At 53.4% G+C, this 21,662-nt stretch overlaps 1 protein-coding gene across 8 annotated transcripts in view; it reads left to right on the top strand.

The window, feature by feature from the left end:
* SYNE3 (spectrin repeat containing nuclear envelope family member 3) overlaps positions 1 to 21,662 on the top strand; it is a 95,566-nt gene that overhangs the window by 29,492 nt on the left and 44,412 nt on the right. For 4 of the 8 annotated variants that reach the window (XR_012073810.1, XM_031679373.2, XM_072963669.1 and 1 more), the window contains exons 2-4: positions 9,030 to 9,187; positions 16,427 to 16,599; positions 17,850 to 18,159. Coding sequence is in view for 7 of the 8 variants with exons in the window: in XM_031679373.2 (XP_031535233.2) it covers positions 9,044 to 9,187; positions 16,427 to 16,599; positions 17,850 to 18,159 (627 nt within the window). In the remaining variant the exon portion in view is untranslated. Of the gene's footprint in view, positions 1 to 1,887; positions 2,003 to 5,381; positions 5,446 to 6,128; positions 6,148 to 9,027; positions 9,188 to 16,426; positions 16,600 to 17,849; positions 18,160 to 21,662 lie in introns of those variants that run through there. The other 4 variants (XM_072963663.1, XM_072963665.1, XM_072963666.1 and 1 more) reach the window with 4 other exon arrangements.

Here is a 21,662-nt window from a genome sequence, read left to right as displayed (position 1 = left end):
AAACTCTTGTCCCTGCTTTCCACACACTTTGCTGTCAGAATCACCTTCTGCAAATGCCAGATAAGAGAGAATCACCCAGGGCCATCCCTGTGCTCTGAAGGATGCTCTGAGTCATGGCCTATCCACAGTATTGTCTGCAATAAGTAAACAAAAAAGGAGCTCCCAGAATCCATTTGGAATAGGTCTTGGGATTAAAACCAGCTGCCCTCTAGTCCCTGCAATTCCATCTGTGTATATGAGAACAGCGGGAAGGAGTAAGGGTGGAACTGTGTGTGGCGGGGCAAGAATGACTCACAGGAAAGGCGAGTGTGTCACGGGAAAGGGAGTATGCCCTGTGCCAGGGCTCTGGGTCAGTTTGCAGCTGGGGCCCCGGCCAGGTTGACGGAGTAGGCACACTAGGCTGTTTTTAGGTCCTCCCATGGGAACTGGGGTTTGCTCAGGTCTGAATCCTGAAACCTTCTGGGTTCCAGAGCAACATGCCAGAGGCCAGCTGGGTTGGCAGGGGGCTGGGATGGCTGGACAGCATATGACTGAGGCTGCCTGGGAGCTGGGGCCTCAGTTTAGTGTCTCCAATTCTAGATTCTTGAGCTGAGGACCACCAGATTTATACCCTGAAGTCACCTTCCTGGAGCTTAGATGCTCATAGAAGACGACACACAGAAGGCTGGCTGCCCCAGGCTCCCACATTGTTTAGACTGCTCTCAGTAGGGTTCCGGGGGGTGCAGGCAGAGGCATGGAAGCCAGGTAGCAGTGTGTCTAAGAGCAAAAGCCCTGGACTCAGGCCATCCTGGGTTCAAGTCCTGCCCCACTATTTAACATCCCTCTGACTTTGGGCAGTGTTCTTAGTATCAGTGGTCCTCAGCTGGGTCTTTGTGGATAAATGAGTTAATAGGTAAGCCCTTTATTATAGAGTCAGGACTGTACAGAATGCCAGATACATGTGGGCTGTTATAATGATTATTGTCCATCTTTTTTTTTTTTGATTATTGTCCATCCTGAATCCACCACTTTCTGACAGGATATTTGCCTCACTGAATCTCAGTTTCCATCTTTGTCAAATGGTACTAACATCAACCATATAATAGTCACCACCTGAGCCTGACTTTGCCCCTCTCTTTGCTTGGGAGGGGTTTGGTGTCATGTTTTCGACACGTCCCCTAATGGGATTTGGTTGCATCCTAATAAGCAAGATGCTTGGAGCCTCCGGATCACCGAATGGCATGTGATGTTACCGTATTTGCACATCCCTAGAGAATTTTCAAAATTGCTGTTGTGATGTTGAAGGGATGGAAGCAGGGGGCTTGTCCCAACTTGGTTGTCATGGGGTGTCCACCCCTCACCAGTGGCACCACAGAGCCAAACAGGGGCCTCTCTCTGCAGCCTCAGTTTCGCAGGCCCAGGAAGGGGAAGGGAGAGGAGGGAGGGCTCTAATCTCGTTGGCCCCCAGGACACAGGGTTCTGAGCTCTACTTTGCTTCCCAGTAGATGGCCAACGTCAGGCGATTTTGTTGGCACCGGTACCTTGTCCTTTGTCCTGCAAGGCTGGCCAAGTTGCGGCTTGGCCAGTTGCATAGGCAGCCCGGAATCAGGGCAAAGGGACCTGGTGTCCTTTCCTATCTCCAGATGGACAGCCTGCGCAGCCCTGGCCTGGGGGATCTCCTTCCTTCCCGTCCCCTGGGTCACTGGAGGGTTGGCCCCTGTGGGCTGCGTCACTCAGCCTCCCCTGTGCTGGCCCAGGGATTTTTCCCACGGACAGCGTCTCCGCCCTGGCTGGGGTTGGGCCTCCTCTGGGACTCCAGCTCCTGCTGCTCAGAGCCTCCCAGGCCGGGTCTGGTCACATCACCTTCTGCCTCGTGGAGGGAGGGGCTGATCTCTGGGTTCTCTTTTGTCTCCTGGCAGCTTCACCCCGTATAGCCAGGTCCCTCTGGTTTGCAGCTGGACACAACATGGACTCACTCTGGCTGGTTGGACCCTGTGCAGTCAGAGGCGCTCTCCTCCCCGAGGTAGTTCTGCCGGATTCCCCAGCATGCGGTGGAGTCGGGCTTGGTTTGGGAGGCAGTGTGGTCTTGGGAGGTAAGCACAGGCTTTGGAATCCGACAGAACAAGGTTCAAGTCTTAGTGCTGCCCCAATGGCCCTGTGCCCTGAACTGGTTACTCCAGCCTCAGGGTTCTTGTCTGTGATGGGGGAAGGTGACAGCATCCCTGCCCGCTGAGCACCTGTTCCTGCGTGGGTGCCCCATGAGTCGCCCCAGATTCTCTGAGGAAGGTGCTGGTGGGGGAAGGAAGCTCTTTTGAGGTCCCCTGACTAATTGGCCAAAGCTCTCAGCCCGAGCAGAGGCCTCGCTGCTCTGCCACCTCCTATGTGACCGACCTCTCAGCTCGGGGACAACACGAGGACTGAACGGACGACTTGTAGACAAGTGCTGAGCATGACATAGTCCTTTCATCACTGCAGAAACCTCAGTGCCCTTCCCTCTCTTCTCTGGCTGGCTTTTTTTTTTTTTTTTTTTTGGTCTCTATCACAGTTTCCAGCATCCTCTGTCCACCACACACTTCTTTATGGTGTGTCTGTCTCTTTGTTCACCTTGAGCCTTCCCGTGACTCTGACTAAGCTCTTCCCCTTTGACACAAAGGCTTAGGCCTGGAGCTCAGATCCTGGAAGCTTCTCAACCTCCCTCAAAGTACAGCCTCACAGTCCACTCCTGGAGAAGCCGTGTCCCCAGCCATGCCCATGGGTCTTGCCCACCTCCTTGGATGCATCAGTCTCACGGGGTGATGACTTTCGAACCAGGTTCTACCTGGGTACATGTTCTGTCTTGAGTCCTATCCTCTGCTCCATCGTCTGCCCTGACCCCGCTTGTCTGTCGTCAGGGAAAAAACACTCATTTCTCTTTCAGTTGTATTTTGTGATAACCACATGGGATGCTGAAAACCGAGGCTGTTTCCTTTCTAACCGTCTCCTCCGGCAGACTGGCGCCGCCAGCCTGAACCAGAAAGGGCCTGCATCTCTCTCTGGTTCCTTGGGGACAGCCCAGAGACACACCCGGAGCCCCATTCCCTTGCTGCCTCCAGCCACACCCCAGGGCTGCTTCCCAAGAAGGGACTTAGAAATGGAAACAGCTTTATGAAAAATGCCTCAGCACTTTTTTTTTTTTTGGCCAAAATGTTTGAAAAATGCACGGTTCCATTTTTTTAAATCCTAGGTCCATTCAACCAATCCTGGAAGGACAAATAAACTTGCCAAACATGAGAATTCCCACCTCCCTCCCAGAGAGGCCTACTTGTCATGCTCACCCCCACAGCCTTCTCTTGTGGTCCTCGGCCTCAGGCAGCTGCCCAACTGGGCACTGACCACATCTCCAACCGCCGCCACCCACCGCCTGGTGAGGGCTTCCCTCTGCCCCCACTCCAGCCAGGGTGACCCGCCTGAAGCTTAGAAATAGTCTTGTCACCGGAACTGAACCCTCGCTGGCTCCCTATTGCCCCTAGGGTCCAACCGAGCCTCCTGGACAAGGCTCTGAGGCTCTGCTCTGGTCCTTCCCCTCCCCATCCAACTTCTTTTATTGCCTCCCCCTCTTCCCATCCCCCAGCATGCCCGGTGCCTCCCACTCAGCCTGTGCCCCCCTCTCCCAAACTCACTTTGGCCCCTCTCACTGGACACAGAGCCCCACAGGCCAGAACCCCTGGTTCATCTCTGAATCCTCAGCCCCCTGCAGCTGTTGGGATGCACAAATGCCTTAGTCCCTGGCCAGTAACCCCCATTCTACCCCACATCCAGCCTGGGATGGTGTGAGAGCCGCCATCTGGATGTCGGTTCCTAAGGAAGGAAAGCCCTCCTCTTGACACCTGAGGAATTTGGGGTTAAAAAGCTTCCAGGTATGGGTGTTTTCCAGGCACTGGGTGGGAGGTTTTTCATTAATCAAACCTCGGTGTTGTCCCCATGCTGTGGTCTGAATGTTTACACCCCCCCCAAATTCACATGTTGAAATTCTAACCCCCAATATGATGGTGTTAGGAGTTAGGGTGTCTGGGGGGTGATTAGAATGTGAGGGTGGAGCCCTCGTGAATGGGATTAGTGCCCTTACAAAAGAGACCCCACAGGGCTCCCCAAACCCTTCCTCCACCTTCATTTGTATGAAGATACAGTGAGAAGTCTGTGACCAGGAAGAGGACCCTCACCTGAGCACCCTGGTACCCTGATCTCAGACCTCCAGCCTCTAGAGCTGTGAGAAGTAAATCCCTGATGTTTGTAAGCTACCCCGTCTGTGATATTTCCTTATAGCAGCTAAATGGACTAAGACACCCCATTTCCAGGTGAGGAGATGGGGGCTCAGAGAAGTTAAGTGACTGGCCGGATGTCACACAGCTAGTAAATAGTGGGGCCAGGGCCAATTATTGGTTTTTCTGGCTTCAACATCTGTTCAATGGGCACATGCCGGTGGGTCACGAAGCCAGTTAGCACTCCCTGCTAGGGCTCCCTGCAGCTGCTGGTTGCAGCCTTGGACCCTCTAAAACTGGAGTCGGCAAACTGTAGTCCACAGGCCACACTGGGCTAGTGGTCTATTTTGGTGCTGCCGGTGAATATGTCTCTCTTTCTTTCTTCCTTTCTTTCTTCCTTCCTTCCTCCCTCCCTTCCTTCCTTCCTTCCTTCCTTCCTTCCTTCCTTCCTTCCTTCCTTCCTTCCTTTCTTTCTTCCATTTTTAGTGGAGGTACTGGGATTGAACCCAGGACCTCCTGCATGCTAAGCATGCACTCTACCACTGAGCTATACCCTCCCCTCTTGGTACTGCCCATGAATGTGGAATGGGTCTTACATTTTTTAAGGGCTGTGAAATTAAAAAGGAATATGCAGAAAAGACTGTATATGGCCTGCAAAGTCTAGAGATATTTACTAACTTACCCTTTACGAAAAAATGTGCCCTCCTGCTAATGTAAAGTTTCTCAGGAGCATTTCCTTTGGAGATAGCCTGGAGGGTAATTACACATGGCCCTGGGAGGCCACTCACCTCGGCCTGCCTAGAGGGGCCACGATGCTGGAAGGCCCCGGACCAGGCTGATGGTCTGAGTGCGGAGGCTGGTCCCTAGGTCCAGCTCAGGGCCGGGCTTGGCACGGCTCACAGAGATCTCGGTAATATGGACCTTCTCAACCTGCAACCTCAAAGACCCTCGGAGACCCTCTGTTTAATCCTCACAGTGTGCAGAGGGGAGACGAGGCCCAGGGAGGCAGAAGGACTTGCTCAGGGTGGATGTGCAGATTCCCAGCACAGGGCTCTTTCCCCTACTGTCCCTGTCTCATTTTGGAAGGCTGCCCACCTTGCTCAACCCAGTCCTGCAGGTCTGCTCCCGGGCTTGTTCGTTCCTTCAGTTGGCGTTAATGAAAGGCTGATAGCCAGGCTCGCCAGCGCTGCAGTGCGGGGGTCGAGGTCCTAAGGCAGCGAGAGGGGAGGTAGGTCTGCACAGAAGAGGTGGTTGGTGGTCACAGGCTCTGGGGTGCCACACTGGGTGGCAGTGCTTGGGGGAGGGGACGTGCTTCTAGCAGAGGGAACAGAGATCATGGCCTTGGCTGCGTCAGAGAGGAGGCTGCATGCTTAGAATGGCACCTCTGCCCTGGGGTTGGCCGTGGAGCCGTGGGAAGAAGCAAGGCTGGAAACAGGGTCAGGCTCGGGGCTTAGGGGCCTGTCAGAAGATGATGCTGTGACAGGGTGATGGCCAGCTGGATTTGGGTTTAGAAAGCCCCCCTCTGGCTGCTGCCTGGCGGAGGGAAGGGAGGAGGCCCAGAAGCTTATTGGACACAGAGGGAAGTCCATGAGCTTTCAGTGAGGGATCCTAAGGAGGGATACCTTCCTGGTCCTTAAATCAGTCGTGAGCGAGCTTTTCTTGAGCTGATCAGTTGCTTTTAAACTTGTGTAAGGAAACAGGCTCTCCTTTCCGCTGGCCATTAGCAGGCTTAGAGCAGGATTCTCAGCCAGGTCCGTGGACTGACAGGGAGCTACAGATAGAATTTAGGGGCCCATGAATTTGGATTGAAAACCTACTGTATTCTTATTGCTACTGACCTCTAACTGATGGTAATTTCTTCCATGATGCAGGAGGCAAAACCAAGACAAAGCCCACTCTGCCATTGGCCGTGGCTGTAACTTTGTCACAGGTATTTTTATGTTGCCTCGACATGTAGTTTATGCCCATCACTATTTCAAACTTCTGATAGCTGTTAGACCTATTGTTATAGGTGCTAATAAGAAAGTGTGTGTCTTATTAACTCAATTTTTAGTATTTTGATAACTAGGCTTTAATATGCTTGGTTTCCTTTGTAATTCTTGCGTTTTATTCTCAGCCTTTAAAGCCTTCATTCCAAAAAGGGGTCCGTGGTGAAACCACTCCCTGCCTTACATCCCCGACCCTGGCTCGCCGCTCACCCACCTGCCGCCCACCTGCCGCTCACCCACCTGCAGCCCACACACGCCTTCAGTGTGTAGCTTCTCTTCTGGGGGCTTCTTAAGGCAGGGGTGGTGCCCGCTCCTTTGCTGCTGGGTTGTAGCCTCAGGCCTAGCTAGGAGCGGGTGCTTAATTTCTGTGGGTTTCACTGAGCAGGAACCAAGCAGTTTGGCAGAACAGGCCAAGAGGCCCCCGTCTCTCTCTCTTTCTTTTTTTGAGTGATAAATTCTTTTTATTACATAATTTGTAGTAGTCACGTTCTATCAACAAGGTCAACAGAAACTTGTAAATATTCTGCTACATAACACACCATACCTACATATTCCCAGCCTCCTAAACTCTGCCTGCAACCTCACCAAGCCCACAGGGAGTGACCCCACATTTGAGATGAGAAGTCCCCCAACCAAGGCTGATCTGTGGGTCTGAGGCCCACCTGAGCCTCGCCCCACGCCACTGGACCCCTTGTGCCCCACTCAGCATACCTCGGGGTCTCCAAACCACCACGCCTGATGTGCCCTGGCCATTTCCAGCTGGAAAAAGGCTTCTCCAAAACCTTGCTGCCTTTTGGTGCTTAGAGCTCCCCCCCCGCATCGCGTCATCTGAAACCCTGGGAGCTGGTTTCTGCTCCTCCCCTTCATCGCTTTGTGAAAATAAAAGCTGAGCTTTTGGAAGCCAATCAAGTCACACACTAGACAAGAGATTAAAGCCACAATGAACCAATTTAAACGCTTGCACATTCTAATATGCTTTTCAAACGAGGCGTTCAAAGGCAGGGAGAGGCTGCAGGGAGTGAATTAAATTGTTAGTAAAAAAAAATCAAAACCGCTCTGGAAGGAAAACAACACATTGGGAGACTGAGCTCTGAGCCCAGGTCCCAGAGGGCAGCCCACCCTGGGTCGCCCACTCCCTTCCCCGCAGCCCATGTCGTCCGTCTGGTGGCTGAGTCTGCCCAGGGCAGGGCCTGGGGAGGAAGGGGCTGGGGATGCCCAGATGCCCAGTTAACGCTTGTTGAATAACCAACTGGTGATTGAGAAGGAATGGCCAACAAACAGTTCAGTTAAGAAATTACTATTGTTTTTTTCTTAGAGTAATGACTGCCTCTTCTGGAAAATTCGCAGAGTGCTTAAGAGGAAAAATCAGGAAACAGAAAAACTTCCAACTGTAGTTCCACTAACCAGACAACCGTACTTAACCACGTGGCCTTCAAGGACCTCAGGCCAGGAAACGAGAGGCCTGAGGTCGCATGGGATGCGGCTGCGCCACTTCTGCCCACACCTCTCTTTCCAGCGCAGTCCCAAGAGCATTGTAATGGCGAGAGGATCAGAGGTTTTCAGTGGCTGTTTTGCTTTGTTTTTTTATTCGTCATAGAGATGTGACTACCAAGGGTAAATTTTGTTGCATTTTTTGGCATTATCATTATAGCCTGAGAATTCTTCATCACAAATTCATCTCAAGCATCCTTTTTGTTGGCTGCACAGTATTCTGAAGTGCAAGTGTGTGATACTTTATTTCCTGTTATTGGGCATTTGGGTTGTTTCTAGTTTCATTTTGTTTTGCCATTTTAACTAACGCTGTGGCTGGTTTTGGGCGCATCAAACTTTATAGCAATCCTGGGCTATTTCAACATTTGCAGAGGACTTACTCTGCACAAGGCATTGTGGGAGACTGGAGGATAAGCTGGATGCAGCCCCTCCACCTAAGGTGCAGATATAAATAACTTTAATCCAAAGTAGGTTATAGTTGCCATAAGCGGACAACTAGAGCTGGAATACAGAAGGGTTTGTCCTGGGCTTAATGGGATTCTAAGAAAGTTACAGGAGAAAATCTGAGACTTTGCATCCACAGCTAGAAGGTTAAGGGTAAGAGAGGAGGGACGGGACAGCAAAGGGGTTGGTTTAGCTGGGAGACCTATGCCAGGAGGCAGGCATCGCCAAAGGCAGCGTGTCTCATCTCAAAGGCTAAGTCAGTTGACTGCTGTTGGCACCCAGGAAGTAGGTGGTGCGTAGCTCAGTGCAAACACTTAACAGTAACTGCCTGGACCCAGGTTGATGGAGAAGTAGTGACAAGACGCCAGGTTAATGGCGGTCCCCAGCCTGAGATGTTAATTTCAAGTGAGGCGCAGGGGCTGACATCAGCTTGGTTGATGCCAAATATTGTGTTTCTTAGGATCCATTTAGATCAAGATTCAGTATCCGTCACAGACATCTCAGACTGTGTGTTCTGGGACCCACTGTTGGAGAGATTTCAAACCAAAGAGACAGATGAGAGTTGCCCCTGAGTCCCAAGGTAGCGTCAGAGAGGAGCAGGGAAGTGAGACAAAGAGACTCTGCCAACCCAGCACCCTGGGCCGCTCTCCCTGCCCAGCGACCGGAGAGGCCAGACCTGTTTTCCTCGCTGCCCACTTCCAGTCCTTTGGCTCTTTGACAAACACGGTCGCCTCTGGCTGTGTCACCTAAGTCGGAGCATCAGAGCACCGGGAGTCCCCAGGCCAGGCTCCGCCACTCTCGCCGCCCCATCCGCCGGCCTGGGGCCTCTCCCCAGCCGCCACCCTACATTCTCGCCTGCCCGCCTGATCTCATGCTGTCCTGTCTTCAGCCCCCACAGGTGCCATGACTCAGCAGCCCCAGGAGGGCTTCGACAGGAGCGTGGAGGACGCCCGGGAGTGGATGAAGGCTGTGCAGGAGCGGCTGCAGGTCAATGACAACACCCAGGGGCCCCGTGCGGCCCTGGAGGCCAGGCTGCGGGAGACCGAGGTACGCACAGGCCTGGCTTTGAAAGCCCATGGCCTTGGCCGTGTCCCTCTCAGGCCTCAGGTTTCCCAGCTGTTGGAGTGCGGAAGTGGGCTAGACCAGTGTTTCTCAAACTTCGATGCCTTTGACTCTCCTGGGGCGTAAGTGCAGGTTCTGAGGCAGGAGGTGGGGGTGGGCCCGAGATGGGCATTTCTGACTCGCTCCCGGTGATGCCGCTGCTGTGCATCCCAGGACCGCACTTTTATATGAGGGTCTAGAGCCCGCCCTCGACTCTCCCATCCTGGAAGCCACCCTGCAGCCAAGTGGGTGCCCATCCCCAGCTGGCCCAGGCCCTGCTTCCTGCCCCTCTTCTGCTTCCGTGTGGCTGAGGTCCCTGCCCTGGCTTTTCCAGGACTGGAGTCTGGCTCTGCCCACGCCTGGCCCAGGGCAGAGGCTCAGTGCCACCCTGACCAGATGGACTGGTGCCTGGTGCCGCATCGTGGTGCCCTGTCTGAGGGCATCTGTCCAGGGAGGAGCAAGGGGGAATGAGCACGGGACTAAGAGTCAGAGACCTGGGCTATAGTTTGCGTGCTGATGCTCAAGTGCTGTGTGACCTCAGGCAAGTCCCTGTCCCTCTCCGGGCCTCGGTTTCCCATCTGTAAGTAAAGCAGCTGACTTAAGGTCTTTCTTGGGTCATATGTATTGGGATAGTCCACGATTCTTATTTCTCACCTCAAAATGGTTGCTTTATTTAAGGGGAGCCTTACCTTCTCCTGCAAAACTGACCCCCTGACAGGCTAAAAGCAGAGTTGACCACACACCCAGTCCCCTGTGTGTGTGTATGTGTGTAGTTTTTTGCTTTTTGAGCTGTCTTATTGATTTTGCACTTTTTATGTGTGTTTTGGGGGGGTAATTTGATTGATGGATGGATGGATGGATGGATGGATGGATGGATGGATGGAGGTCTGGGGATTGAACCCAGGATGTCGTGCGTGCTAACCACACGCTCTACCACTGAGCTGTATCCTCACCACCACTGATTTTGCACATTTCATTGAAAATAGCGAATGTTCTTTTTAGAAACGACAGTTAAACTTAGGAATTTATGTCACCTTTTCAGGGCCAATGGTTTAAGTGTCACCACACATTATGAGGGCGGATCCATGGTCTGCATATTACAAATGGAGAAACTGAGTCTTGGAGTGGTCATGTGACTTGTCCAAGTTGAAAAGTTCTCTGGGTAGGACATTCCACCCTAGAACCCCCGGCTTCTGACGTCTAATCAGATGAGTGTCAGCTTCCCTGATGTCGTGTGCATCTGTAAGAGTGTGCCTGCCAGGGTCAGGGAGCCAGGTGTTCTGGTTTCTCGGGCATCCTGTTTAGTAGAACAGCCCACTGGACTAGAGAGAGGCTTTGGAGTCTGGACATCCTGGGTTCAAATTCCACCTCTGCTTCCTCCTGGCCGTGTGACCCTGCTGGGCCTCCATTTGCTTCCCTTCTAGAGTGGGTGATGCTGATAATTTCAGGATGCTGACTTGAGGTGGGTGGGGCTCCCAGCGAGTGCTCCGTTAGGGGTGGCTTTGTTGCTGATGGGTATTAGTGGAGAGAAAGGCCTGTGAACCCAAGGCTAAGTCCAGAGCTTCACCATCCATCCCCATGGGGCGGGCAGCAGAGCACATGAAACACACCCTATGCCTGGGTTCACAGCATAATAGGGACAGGTAGGCACATAATTCAGGCAGCCACGTGAGTATGGATGAGACACATCCCTAACATGGGTCTCAGGATGTTACTCTCCTCCTCTAAAACCGTCCATCGCTCCCTGTTGCCCACCAGAGAAAACTCAGCTTCATCTGACATCAAAAGTCCCCCATTACCTACCTATGTGACCCTGTTCTCCAGCTTCGGCTTCCCCCGCCATCCCACCTCCCAAACACATCCTCTGCTGTCAACAGGAAACCTCCTAGATTTCCTAACACTGAGCTTTTGTGCTCGCCGTTGCCTCTACTTGGAATGCCCTTGCCCTTTCGTTTGGGTCTGGGTGTGCATGTGAAATGACATGCCCCCTCATCCACGTGTCTTTCCGTAGCCCCTCCCCGCAGCCCCAGACCCAGCTTCTGGAACTCACAGCCCTGCACGGCATTCCCTGTCTTAGAGTGCGAATCCCTTTGGACACTATGCTATTTGCTGGCAGACCATTACCCCCTGGCTGTGAGTCTGGCTTAGGCCAAGGCAAGAGTGGTCTTTAGAAGAGCCGTTGGAGCCCAGGTAGAGGGAGCCATGCCCTGGGTGCCCCGCCACCGTGCTCTCCCGCGGGGCTCAGACACTCACACACTCATCTGTGTGCTTTGACATTGCCAGTCCAATTTCACAATAAGAAAGAAAACATGTCACCCCTGCCATCTGGTGCCTTTAGCACCTGCCGGACCACGGGCCCTCCCCCTGGGGTCTGGGGTCTCCCGCACTATCCCTCCACCTGCTCAGTGACGCACATCCCGAATGCCTGGTTCCTGGAGTGACCAGGATGTGAATTTTGATCCAGCTTTGAAGCTTAGTAGCTGTGGGTCTGCAAGCAAGTCCCATGCCCTCCTGCCACATTTTCCCAGCTGTGAAGTTCAGGAAGAACTGCCTGGCCCCCCGTGTGCCGAGGGGCTGTGGGAGGCTCTCGGTCTCTCCTGGAGGTGGAAGCCTTCCATGGAGGGAAACTGGAGAGAGTGAAGCAGGGTACACAGAGGCGGAGAGCTGGGGGCCTGGGGCCAGCAGGCCTGGGTTCGAACCCTCGCTGTAGCCATGGCATCTGGTGAGTTTCCAATGTCCTCTGAGCTTCGGCTTTGTTCCCGGGGCAAGTGCTAGTTACCGCCTGCAGGAGGGAGTGAGGACTGAGGCCAGTCACTTACCGCACGCTTGGCAAAGTGCCGGGCGTGCTGGCAGAGCCGGCCCAGCGGAGAGGCTTGCTTCTGGGGGTTTCCCTGCAGGGTCACCTGCCTGCCAGCTGTCCCAGTCCACGCCCTGGGCCTCCAGGAGCTGGTCTCCCAGGTCCGTGCATCTTGTCTCTCGGCCCTCTGCTTCCAGCCTCCTCGGTCCTGCACTTGGGGCCTCAGCCAGGCTGCTTTCTAACTGACTTCTGGGCCTTTCTGTGGGCCAGGGCATGCTGCATTCCCTAGGACTTGGCTTCCAAAGCCCAATGCACCATCCCTAAATACGCCATGTTCTTCCACCTTTGCTGGAGCTGTCACCTCAAATATCTGCGCATTAAGGCTCGGTGCCAGCGCCGCCTACTCATGAAGGCTTCTTGGACTGCCCACAGCTCTCCCTGGAGCTCCAATTTTGCGGCCTCTTAGGGCTGTTTTACAGTCACCTGTGCTCTTGTTTGCAGGCCCCACCACAACCTACAAGCATCGGGCCATGTTTGTTCATCTTGGATTCCAGTATCCAGCCCAGTACTCAGAATAGTACCCAGCACAGTACCTAGGATAGTACTCAGCCAGGACCCAACCAAGTACCCAACATAGTACTCAGCATATACCCAGAACAGTACTTAGCATAGTACTCAGCCCCGTACCCAACTCAGTATCCAGATAGTACTCAACATAGTACTCATTACAGTAGCTAGCATTGTACTCAGCACAGTGCCCAACCCGGTATCCAGGACAGCACTCAGCACAGCACTTGGCACAGTCAGGACGGTGCCCACCTGGACTTGGCTACATTGAGGGATGGCCCTGCCTCACCCCCTTCCTCCAGCTTTCCTGACCTGCTTCTCCTCCCCATTGAGGTCTTCCCTCCATCCAACTCCTCTGACTGTTGCCCTCACTGACTCCTTTGAATCAGAATCACTTTGCGGCTGCAGTTCAAGGACCCCTTCCCAGCCGGCTGGTGTCCCTTGCCAAGCACTTCTGGGCTGCGTCCTTGGTGGGGACGGGCTATAAAAGCCAGAGCGTAATCATCAGGGCAGAGAAGGAGGGTGGAATCTGCTTCTCAAAAGTTGACTTTGCCCGCTCAGCCACGGCCTCCGGCCCCCTGGCCCCAGGCCCACAGCACACAGGCCGCTGATTGATATTTTGGTTTGGGGGCAGATGTTTCTGCTTCAGGCCAGGCAGGGCTTGTGTTCTGCTGGCCTTTGGGACTGGCCAGCTCTTCTCTCTTTGGCAGGGAAGCCGCAGGCTCACTCCCCTGCAGAGGGTGCTGGGTCCCGGGGTCTCCTGTGGCCCGCTGTCTAGCCCGTGCCTCCCTGACCAGGGATCAGGAGGGAAAGGGTCCAGAGGCCTAGAGGAGGTCACTGGGCTTTGGGGAGGGGACCCTTGCCCTCAAGTGGACTTTCCAGGCTTGGCTGGCTCCTGGTTGTGGCAGAGAGAGGCTGAATTTAGCTTTTTCCCCAAGCTGCTGCTCCCTTCATTTATGGGGTTGGATTCCATCTGAGCTTAAAATGGGCAGCAGCTATAGAGGAACTGTTCTGCAAAGTTAAGTTTCCAATTTCCGTGGGGCCCCAGCGCCTCCGCTGGGAAAACTGGATCACTGTGGTGTGCTAGTCATCTCGCCCGCTTGGTGAGTGGGCACATGGTCTCCTCCACAGTCCTGGGTGTCGGAAACATCAGATCCTTAATCGTTCTCATTATTTCTCATCAATAATTTCTCATCATTCTTATTATTTCTCACTGGATGGCCACGCTCTGGGACCCCCGCTCCTGAGTGACATGACATGTTCTGTGAGCAATCTTACTCAGTCGGAACATTCCAAGGTGGCCCTCAGCTCTTCAGACCCCACTAGTCACTATGGTGCCTTTGTCTCCACTTTGCTGCTCGCTGCTGAGTGGAACTGGGGGTCCCTGCTGGGTGCTGGCTTCCAGGATTTTGCTACATCCCGCTGCTTGACATGGTCCCTAAGCCCCCAGCAAAACCTCTTTCCCTCTCTTGGGGAATCTCCCCGCTCTTCACCCTACCTGCTCCCCGACCCCACTCAGGGCACACGGAGACAACCCACGGCAGGAGCTTGTTTAACGTCCCTCCTTGGTAACACACGCAGGCGGGGAGGCCCCTCTGTCTCTCATCACCACCGTCACCATCCTTGTCACCATCATCATGTTAACCATTCCCAGATGCAGCAGCAAAAAGGGTTGGGACCACTGTCTATTTGCACGTGTTGGGGGAGGGTCTACAGAACTGCCCGACACTTTCTAAAGCACACTAACATATCCAGGGCACGGACGCTCCACGCAGTGGGAAATCCGCTTGTGATTTACAGCTAGCCCTCTGTATATGCAGTTCCTCAGTATCTGTGATTCTACGTGTGCAGATTCAACCAACCTTGGGTTGTGGAGTAAGTATTTCAGTACTTACTACTGAAAAAAATCCTTGTCTAAGTGGACTCATTCAGCTCAAACCTGTGTTGTTCAAGCATCAGCTGTGTGTATGAGAGTGTGTGTGTACAGTTCTAAAGTTAACCGGGGGGGAAGGTAGAGCTCAGGGGTAGAGCATATGCTTAGCATGCACGAGGTCCTGGGTTCAATCCCCAGTAGCTCCACTAAATAAATAAATAAGCCTAATTACCTCTGCCCAAAAAATAAATATAAAAAAATACAGAAGTTTTTAAAAAATTTAAAAAATAAAGTTGACCAAATAAAATACGTTCTTTTCAGTCTCACATAGAAACATGTACTGACACTGACCACATTTACAAAGGCAGTCTTAGTCAGCCCCAAAGTATTATCACGCATACTACACCGATCCTATTAATGAGATAAAATTAGAATTTCTCATAAAGTTAGAAAAAGGACACTAACATATCTATGTTTTAATTAATAGTATTTTTTAAATTAGCATTATAACCCTATGAGGTAGAGAAAGCTAGGATTGTTAGCACTATCTCAGGGTGAGAAAGGGAGGCCCAGAGTGACTGAGTGACCTGCCTGGGGTCACACAGCTATCAATGGGGGAGCATCGGACATGGAGGGAGTCCCTCCCCGACCCCACCCACAGAGAAGGGTCAGACGGGTCAGCCGGCTAGGACACCAGTCTGAGAAAACTGACTGCCAGCCTCAGGGAGACAGGCTGGGGGACAGCTGGAGCTTTAAGCAGATGCTGTCAGTAAATACATCAGAAGGTGAGTAACAGATAGTAGCAACAGGGAGCAGCTGTGCCCCGGTGGAGAACGCAGTGTGGGCCAGGCACGTACTAATGGCTTTTCCTGTATCAGGCAGTGCTTCTATAACCCTGGGTGCGTAACCATTATCTTCCTCCATTTCATAGGCCTGGAGAATCTAAGCACCATAACAAAGTTCCACAGGTAGTGGGGAGGAGCCCTGGAATTGGGGTCCAGTCGTATTTTCACTGCAGAGACCAAGATTCAAAGAGTTGGAATAACAACCATCGTGGCAACAGCTGAAGTTATCAGTGTGTTCTATTTGCTAGACGCTGTGTATCAGCCTTGGTCCTCCAAGAAGCCAAGGCCAAGATGAGATTGAATGGATAAGATGTTTAACAGGGAACCTCTATGAGAGAAAATGAGGTGGGAACCCAGAGAGGCAGGCAGGGACTAGGCTTGTCCGATGCAGGTCTGACCCCGAGTCCAGGAGAGCGGGGAGCATCTTGGACTGCAGTGCGGTTCTAAGGGAGTTTGGCCAGGCTGTGGGGCATCCTGAACCAGTCCCCCATCAGAAGAGTCCCATGGCCCCTAGGAACGGGCCTGCCTTCGTGTTCCTGCTTGGTCACTGGTGGGAACAGCTGAAGGAGCCAAGCCTTGGTGCCAATGGCAAACTCAGAGGTATTTCTGGAACCTCAGCTGGGGCCCTGGCCAGGCCTGCTCCCCGCAGTAGACCTGAGCAGCAGATTCTCAAGGCCCCGCACACAGGGACACATACTTCACATGCATTTTCTCAGTTAATTCTGGGGAGAAGGGGAAAAAAACAAACCTGAGAGCTAGGTACTACTGACAGCCCCAGTTTACAGATGAGAAAACCCAAGTCCAGGGAGATAATGAAGGTAACTTGCCTGGGTTCACACGGCTGGGGAAGGGAGGGAGCTCACGTCATCTGACAGCTCCGGGCGCTTCTGTGCTAATTAATCTCCACCACCGCTCGCTCACACCCCAGAGCCCTGAGCCGGCTGCCCGTGGTCACAGGAGAAGAGTGCGGGGGCTGCGATTTGAACCCCAGCCCCTCTGGTCTCAAAGTCCTGCCTCTCGCTGCATCCTGCCCCTGTCTTCCCAAGGCTCTGCCTGTTTGCATGCTGTCTAACGCCTGGGAACTGGCTTTGTGTCCACGGCAGAAAATATGCCAGCTGGAGCCGGAGGGCTGCGTAAAGGTGGACGTGGTGCTGCGGGCGGCTGAGGCCCTCCTGGCGACCTGCCGCGAGGACCAGAAGCCCGAGATCCTGGCCCAGCTGAGGGACATCAAGGCCCAGTGGGAGGAGACGGTCACCTACATGACCCACTGTCACAGGTAGGGCGGCCGGGGACCTTGCCAGGCCTTTGCAGCTGCTGCCGACCCTCCGTGCCCACTACCACGCTGGCCTGGGACCACTGCCCAAGGGACATTTCTCCAGCCCTGGGATTGCTGGGAACAGAGTGTCCTCTTGGGAAGTCAGCCAGCTGTGCCTGCCTCTTTCTAATTATAATCAAGCTTAATGATGATGATACAGCCCATCGCGTTTGGCCAACAGTTAATTCTTAGTAGACTTGCCCACGTGTGCATCCTCCAGCGGAACGGCCCCACGGCCCTGGGGTAAGAAGGACCGTTACTTTGCTAGCACCTTAGCCAGGATCCTCTGCTTGTATCAGGGAGCCAGGTGGCAGGGGGTTTGTGGGGTGGTGCTTGGACTGACCTGGCATTGCCTCTTGCTCTGCTGGTTACTTGCTGTGTGGCCTTGGGAAAGTTACTTGACCTCCCTGAGCCTCAGGCACCTCATCTGGGCCATGGGTATAATCAAGTGTTTCTTGAAGGCTGTTAGGAGGATGGAAGGTGATAGCGAATATCAAGTGCTCGGCATCCTGTGGATCCTCAGTGGACAGGAGCTGCCGGCATCTTCTCCATCTTTATAAAACCAGGATGTTGAGTGGACTGAGGGCACTTTGCACAGTGCTTTCTGCTTTTCAAGCTCTTTCTCTTGGAATTCCAAATAAAGTGGCTTGATGTTGTCTGGACCAGATAGGGCCATCTCCATGTTACAGATGGGGAAACTGAGGTGGGGGTGGAGGCAGGGCAGCGCAGTGAGTCCATGATGCCTCTGGAGCCCACACACGGGCCCCCCAGCCTTCTGTCACCCCTGAGTGGGGACAGGCCCACCCAGCCTGCTGCACTTTGCAGACTGTGAGACACGCTCCCCGTGGCAGTCTTCTGGTGACTGCTAGCGGGCACCCATGTGGTAAGAGCCGGGGTGACTGTGTGCTGAGTCCCAACACCATGGGCATTGTGCATCAATAGTGGGAGTTTTAGGCTAGAATTTGGGGTCCTGGTAGCTCAGGGCATCAGCAGGCTGGTCTGGAACCTGAGTCCCCCAAGCCTTGGCCCCATGGATCCTGTTTACCAGACAGGAGGGTCTTGTCTAGGAGGACTGGGGTGGGGCCCAGCGAGGGTGTCCTTGTGCCCCCCTCCCTCAGCCCCTAGTTCCTGGGAGGGGACAGCGGCCTGGCTACTCTGCCCACGAGCCGGGGTGGGGAAATGCTCACGGCCCGTGGTGTCTGTGCCCTCAGCCGCATCGAGTGGGTGTGGCTGCACTGGAGCGAGTACCTGCTGGCCCGGGACGAGTTCTACCGCTGGTTCCAGAAGATGACGGTGGCCCTGGAGCCCCCCGCGGAGCTGCAGCTGGGCCTGAAGGAGAAGCAGTGGCAGCTGAGCCACGCACAGGTGCTGCTGCACAACGTGGACAGCCAGGCTGTGCTCCTGGACCGGCTGCTGGAGGAGGCGGCCTCCTTGTTCAACAGGATCGGGGACCCCAGCGTGGACGAGGAGGCCCAGAAGAGGATGAAGGCCGAGTACAACGCAGTGAAGGCCAAAGCCCAGGTGGGTGAGGGCGATGGGCTGTCTCCATCCATCCGTCCGTTATCCTCTCCCATCCACCCATCCAGCCACTCATTTGCTCGTTAACCATCTGTCCATCCATCTGCTCACCTTCTACTCTCCACCTGCCCAACACCCACTCACCCACCACCACCCACCCACCTACCCACCCTCCTATCCATCTGTCTCCCCACTGAACTACCCAGTCTCCCATTCACTATCCGCCCACTCACCACCCCATCCACTTATCTACCCAACCATCCATCCATCCATCCACCCTCCTATCCGTCTCTTTACTCACTCATCCACCTACCTCCCCACCCACCTAGCCAAATCTCCTATTCATCTATACAACCACTAAATCACCCGCCCATCCATCTATTCATTCACCTACTCATCACCCCCATGTACTCATCCATCTCTCCACCACCTACTGCCCACCCACTGTGGACCCCCTTCACCTGCCTACCTACTCACTCACTACCCACTTGTCACCCATCGCCTCATTCACCCACCCATGTACTACAGAACTATCCCCCCACCCATCTGCCATCTACTCATCCACCTACCGTTCACCCTCCATCCCCCCACTGACACACTATCTACTGTCCACATGGCCAGTGTTGCTCACTCTTAATACATCTGCGGGGATTTAATATGCGTGTGTTGACTGACTGACTGATGGACTGTGAGGTTCACTTCCACCCGGCTCCCCTTGTCTCCTCTATCTCCATTCCTCCCTCCCGCCCTCCTTTGTTCCTTTCCTCCTTCTGCCCTTTGGTCCTTCTTTTTGCTTTTCTTCTCTGCTCTCTTCCACCCTTTGCCTAACCCCTCTGCCCATCCTTAGACCCCATCCCTCAGCTCATTCTTGTCTGGATTCTTAAACAGTCTCTGAAGTTATTAGGTTTCTTTTTTTTTTTTAAGAAATTCTATTTGGTTCTTTATTATGTCCACCATTCTTTTTATCATTGTCCTTTTCCCCTTACATTTTGCGCTCCTCCCACATACAGCTTCTAACCGTGATCATGCTAAGCATTCATGTTTCACAGTCATCCGATTGCCCCAGTAGCTGAAGTCCCAGGCCTGCTGGTGCCGTCTGTTGGGTCTCCTGACATGGTGGGTGGTTTCCTTGGGGGCTTTGTAATGCTGAGCTGTGAGCGCCCCCTAAGCAGGGTCTTAGCTGCAGAATCTATGGCTGGGCCTGGCCTTGAGTCCTTGTGTTTGCTTCAGCCAGGATGCCCTGGGAATTTACCTCCATTTTCATTTTCATGTCACTGAATTGGCTTGAGCGGTTCCTAAATCAAGTGGATTCTCTGCATTTGGACCCCAAGTCAAAATTATGCAAGAGCCTCCTGGCTCTGCACTCTGAACGGTATTTTCTTTTGCTTTTTAGCCAAAGCCCAGGATGAAACACATAGGCGTCCTTCTCAGATTGTGCTAGGGCAAAGGTTTTTCTCTAGGTCACCCTTTGACAGAGGTTGGGGTGGGGCATCTTGAGGGTTCTGCATTTTTGCAGTGATCTCTGCACCCTGGACCGAGAGTCCTACTTCCTCCTCCAACCTGAGCATGAAACCCACGAAGGCATCAAGCAGCCATGTGAGTCTGGCAGTCTGGTTTCTGCAGTGTCTGTGCATCTGGTCCACAGGAGGCCCCGCACCTTGGGTGTGTGCGTGGGTCAGCCTTTAAACAATGCTTGTTACAGTTTCTCCAGCATTTCTGGCTGGCTGTGGTGGAAGGGGTGCAGACTATCTAGCCTCCAAGGTTGCTGGAGCTAGAAGTCTCCTGGGTCCTTCAGGTTAAGGGAAATGGTTCTGTAATAAGCAGAGATCTGAGAATCCATCGGCAGGAACAGGACACTGGCACCTGAATGCTTAGGAAGGGACCTGGGGTCCAGCCAGGCTCTTGCTTCCCAGCTGTGTGGCCTCGGGGCCTCTCGCCCTACGTTTAACCTCTACCTATAACTGGCTTGTGAGGACTGAATGAGTTGGCGAGTGAGTTCTCTGAAAACTGGCGAGCATTTCCCCAACATAAGGGATGACTTCTGTTCTCCGTAGCAGGAGAAATAGCCACACCTGTGGCCTGACACTCAGCAGGTGCTGGGAGCCATTCATGGAATGAGTGAGGGTTCTTCCCCTGCAGCTCGGAGTCTCCCTGGGACAGCCGCGCAGGGGCCGGATGGACGGGTAAGGCGGGGCGCAGCTTGGCTTCCGCAGATGTAGCCAGGCGGCCCTCCCTCACCAACTCCAAGCGCCTAGAGCAATTAATAGTAATTCTCTCTCCGGCTCTGCTGGGCAGGCCCAGGCAGGGGAGGAGCCTGCCCCGTGGCCTCCTTGTTGTGACTTTACAGGAAACAGGTGCTTGTGTCAATCAGCAGAGAGTGCCTCATGCAGGAAATGGAAAGCGTGTGTGTGTCTGCGTGTGTGTGTGTGTGTGCATGTGCACCCCTGTGTTTATATGTGCCTGCGTGTGTGTGGAAGGGGCGTGCCTGGGGTACCTGTGAGCACCACTTCTGGCCTGGAGGAGACATGATGACCTCAGAGATCCTCATTGTCACTCCAGGGCACACTCCCCTCATTGGATCCAAAAAATCATAGAAATTACAACTCTTTCTCTTTCTGGCTTACTTCACTTAGTATGATAATTTCTAGGTCCTTCCATGTTGCTGCACATGGCATTATTTTATTCTTTTTTATAGCTGAGTAGCATTCCATTGTGTATATATACCACAACTTCTTTATCCAGTCATCTGTCAGTGGACATGTAGGTTGTTTCCACATCTTGGCTGTTGTAAATAGTGCTGATATGAACACTGGGTGCAGGTGTCTTTTCGAATTAGAGTTCCCTCCGGATATATGCCCAGGAGTGGGATTGCTGGATCCTATAGTAAGTCTATTTTCATTTTTTTAAGGAATCTCCATACTGTTCTCCACAGTGGCTGCACCAAACTGCATTCCCACCAGCAATGTAGGAGGGCTCCCTTTTCTCCACACTCTGTCCAGGATTGATTGATTGTGGACTTTTAAATGATGGCCGTTCTGACTGGTGTGAGGTGATACCTCATTGTTACTTTGATTTGCAGAAATGACAACAGTTATTGGCGACCACTGTCTTTCCTAAGTCTCTTCATGTCTTTGACCTCCTTTGATCCTCCCAACCTTCTTATCTGGTAGATAGAGAAGGTGTGACTGGGCCCAATTTTTAGACTTAAAAATATAATCTAAAGGTCGGGTGCCACTGGGCCATCAGAAAGAACCAGAAGTTCTAGGCGATGCCTTACGTGGGCCCTGGCTTTGGTTGTGCCCTGGGTGCTGGGTGAGTCCCTGCACCTGTGCCCCTCAGGGGGAGCCGGGGCTGCCAGAGTTCTGTGGGTGAGGCTGAGAAAGCGGAGGCAGCAGCACACGGGAGGGTTCCAGCTCCCGGATGAAGGTGCATGTTGCTTCCAAGGGATTTCCCGAGGCAGAGCCCAGGTGGCAGGGTGTTGGGGCAGGAGAGTGGGGGCTCTGCCA

This window comes from Vicugna pacos, chromosome 6, assembly GCF_048564905.1.
Source record: "Vicugna pacos chromosome 6, VicPac4, whole genome shotgun sequence".
NCBI classification, from domain to species: domain Eukaryota; kingdom Metazoa; phylum Chordata; class Mammalia; order Artiodactyla; family Camelidae; genus Vicugna; species Vicugna pacos.
Note: the sequence above shows the minus strand (reverse complement) of the source record. Positions and strands in the feature narration are given on the sequence as shown.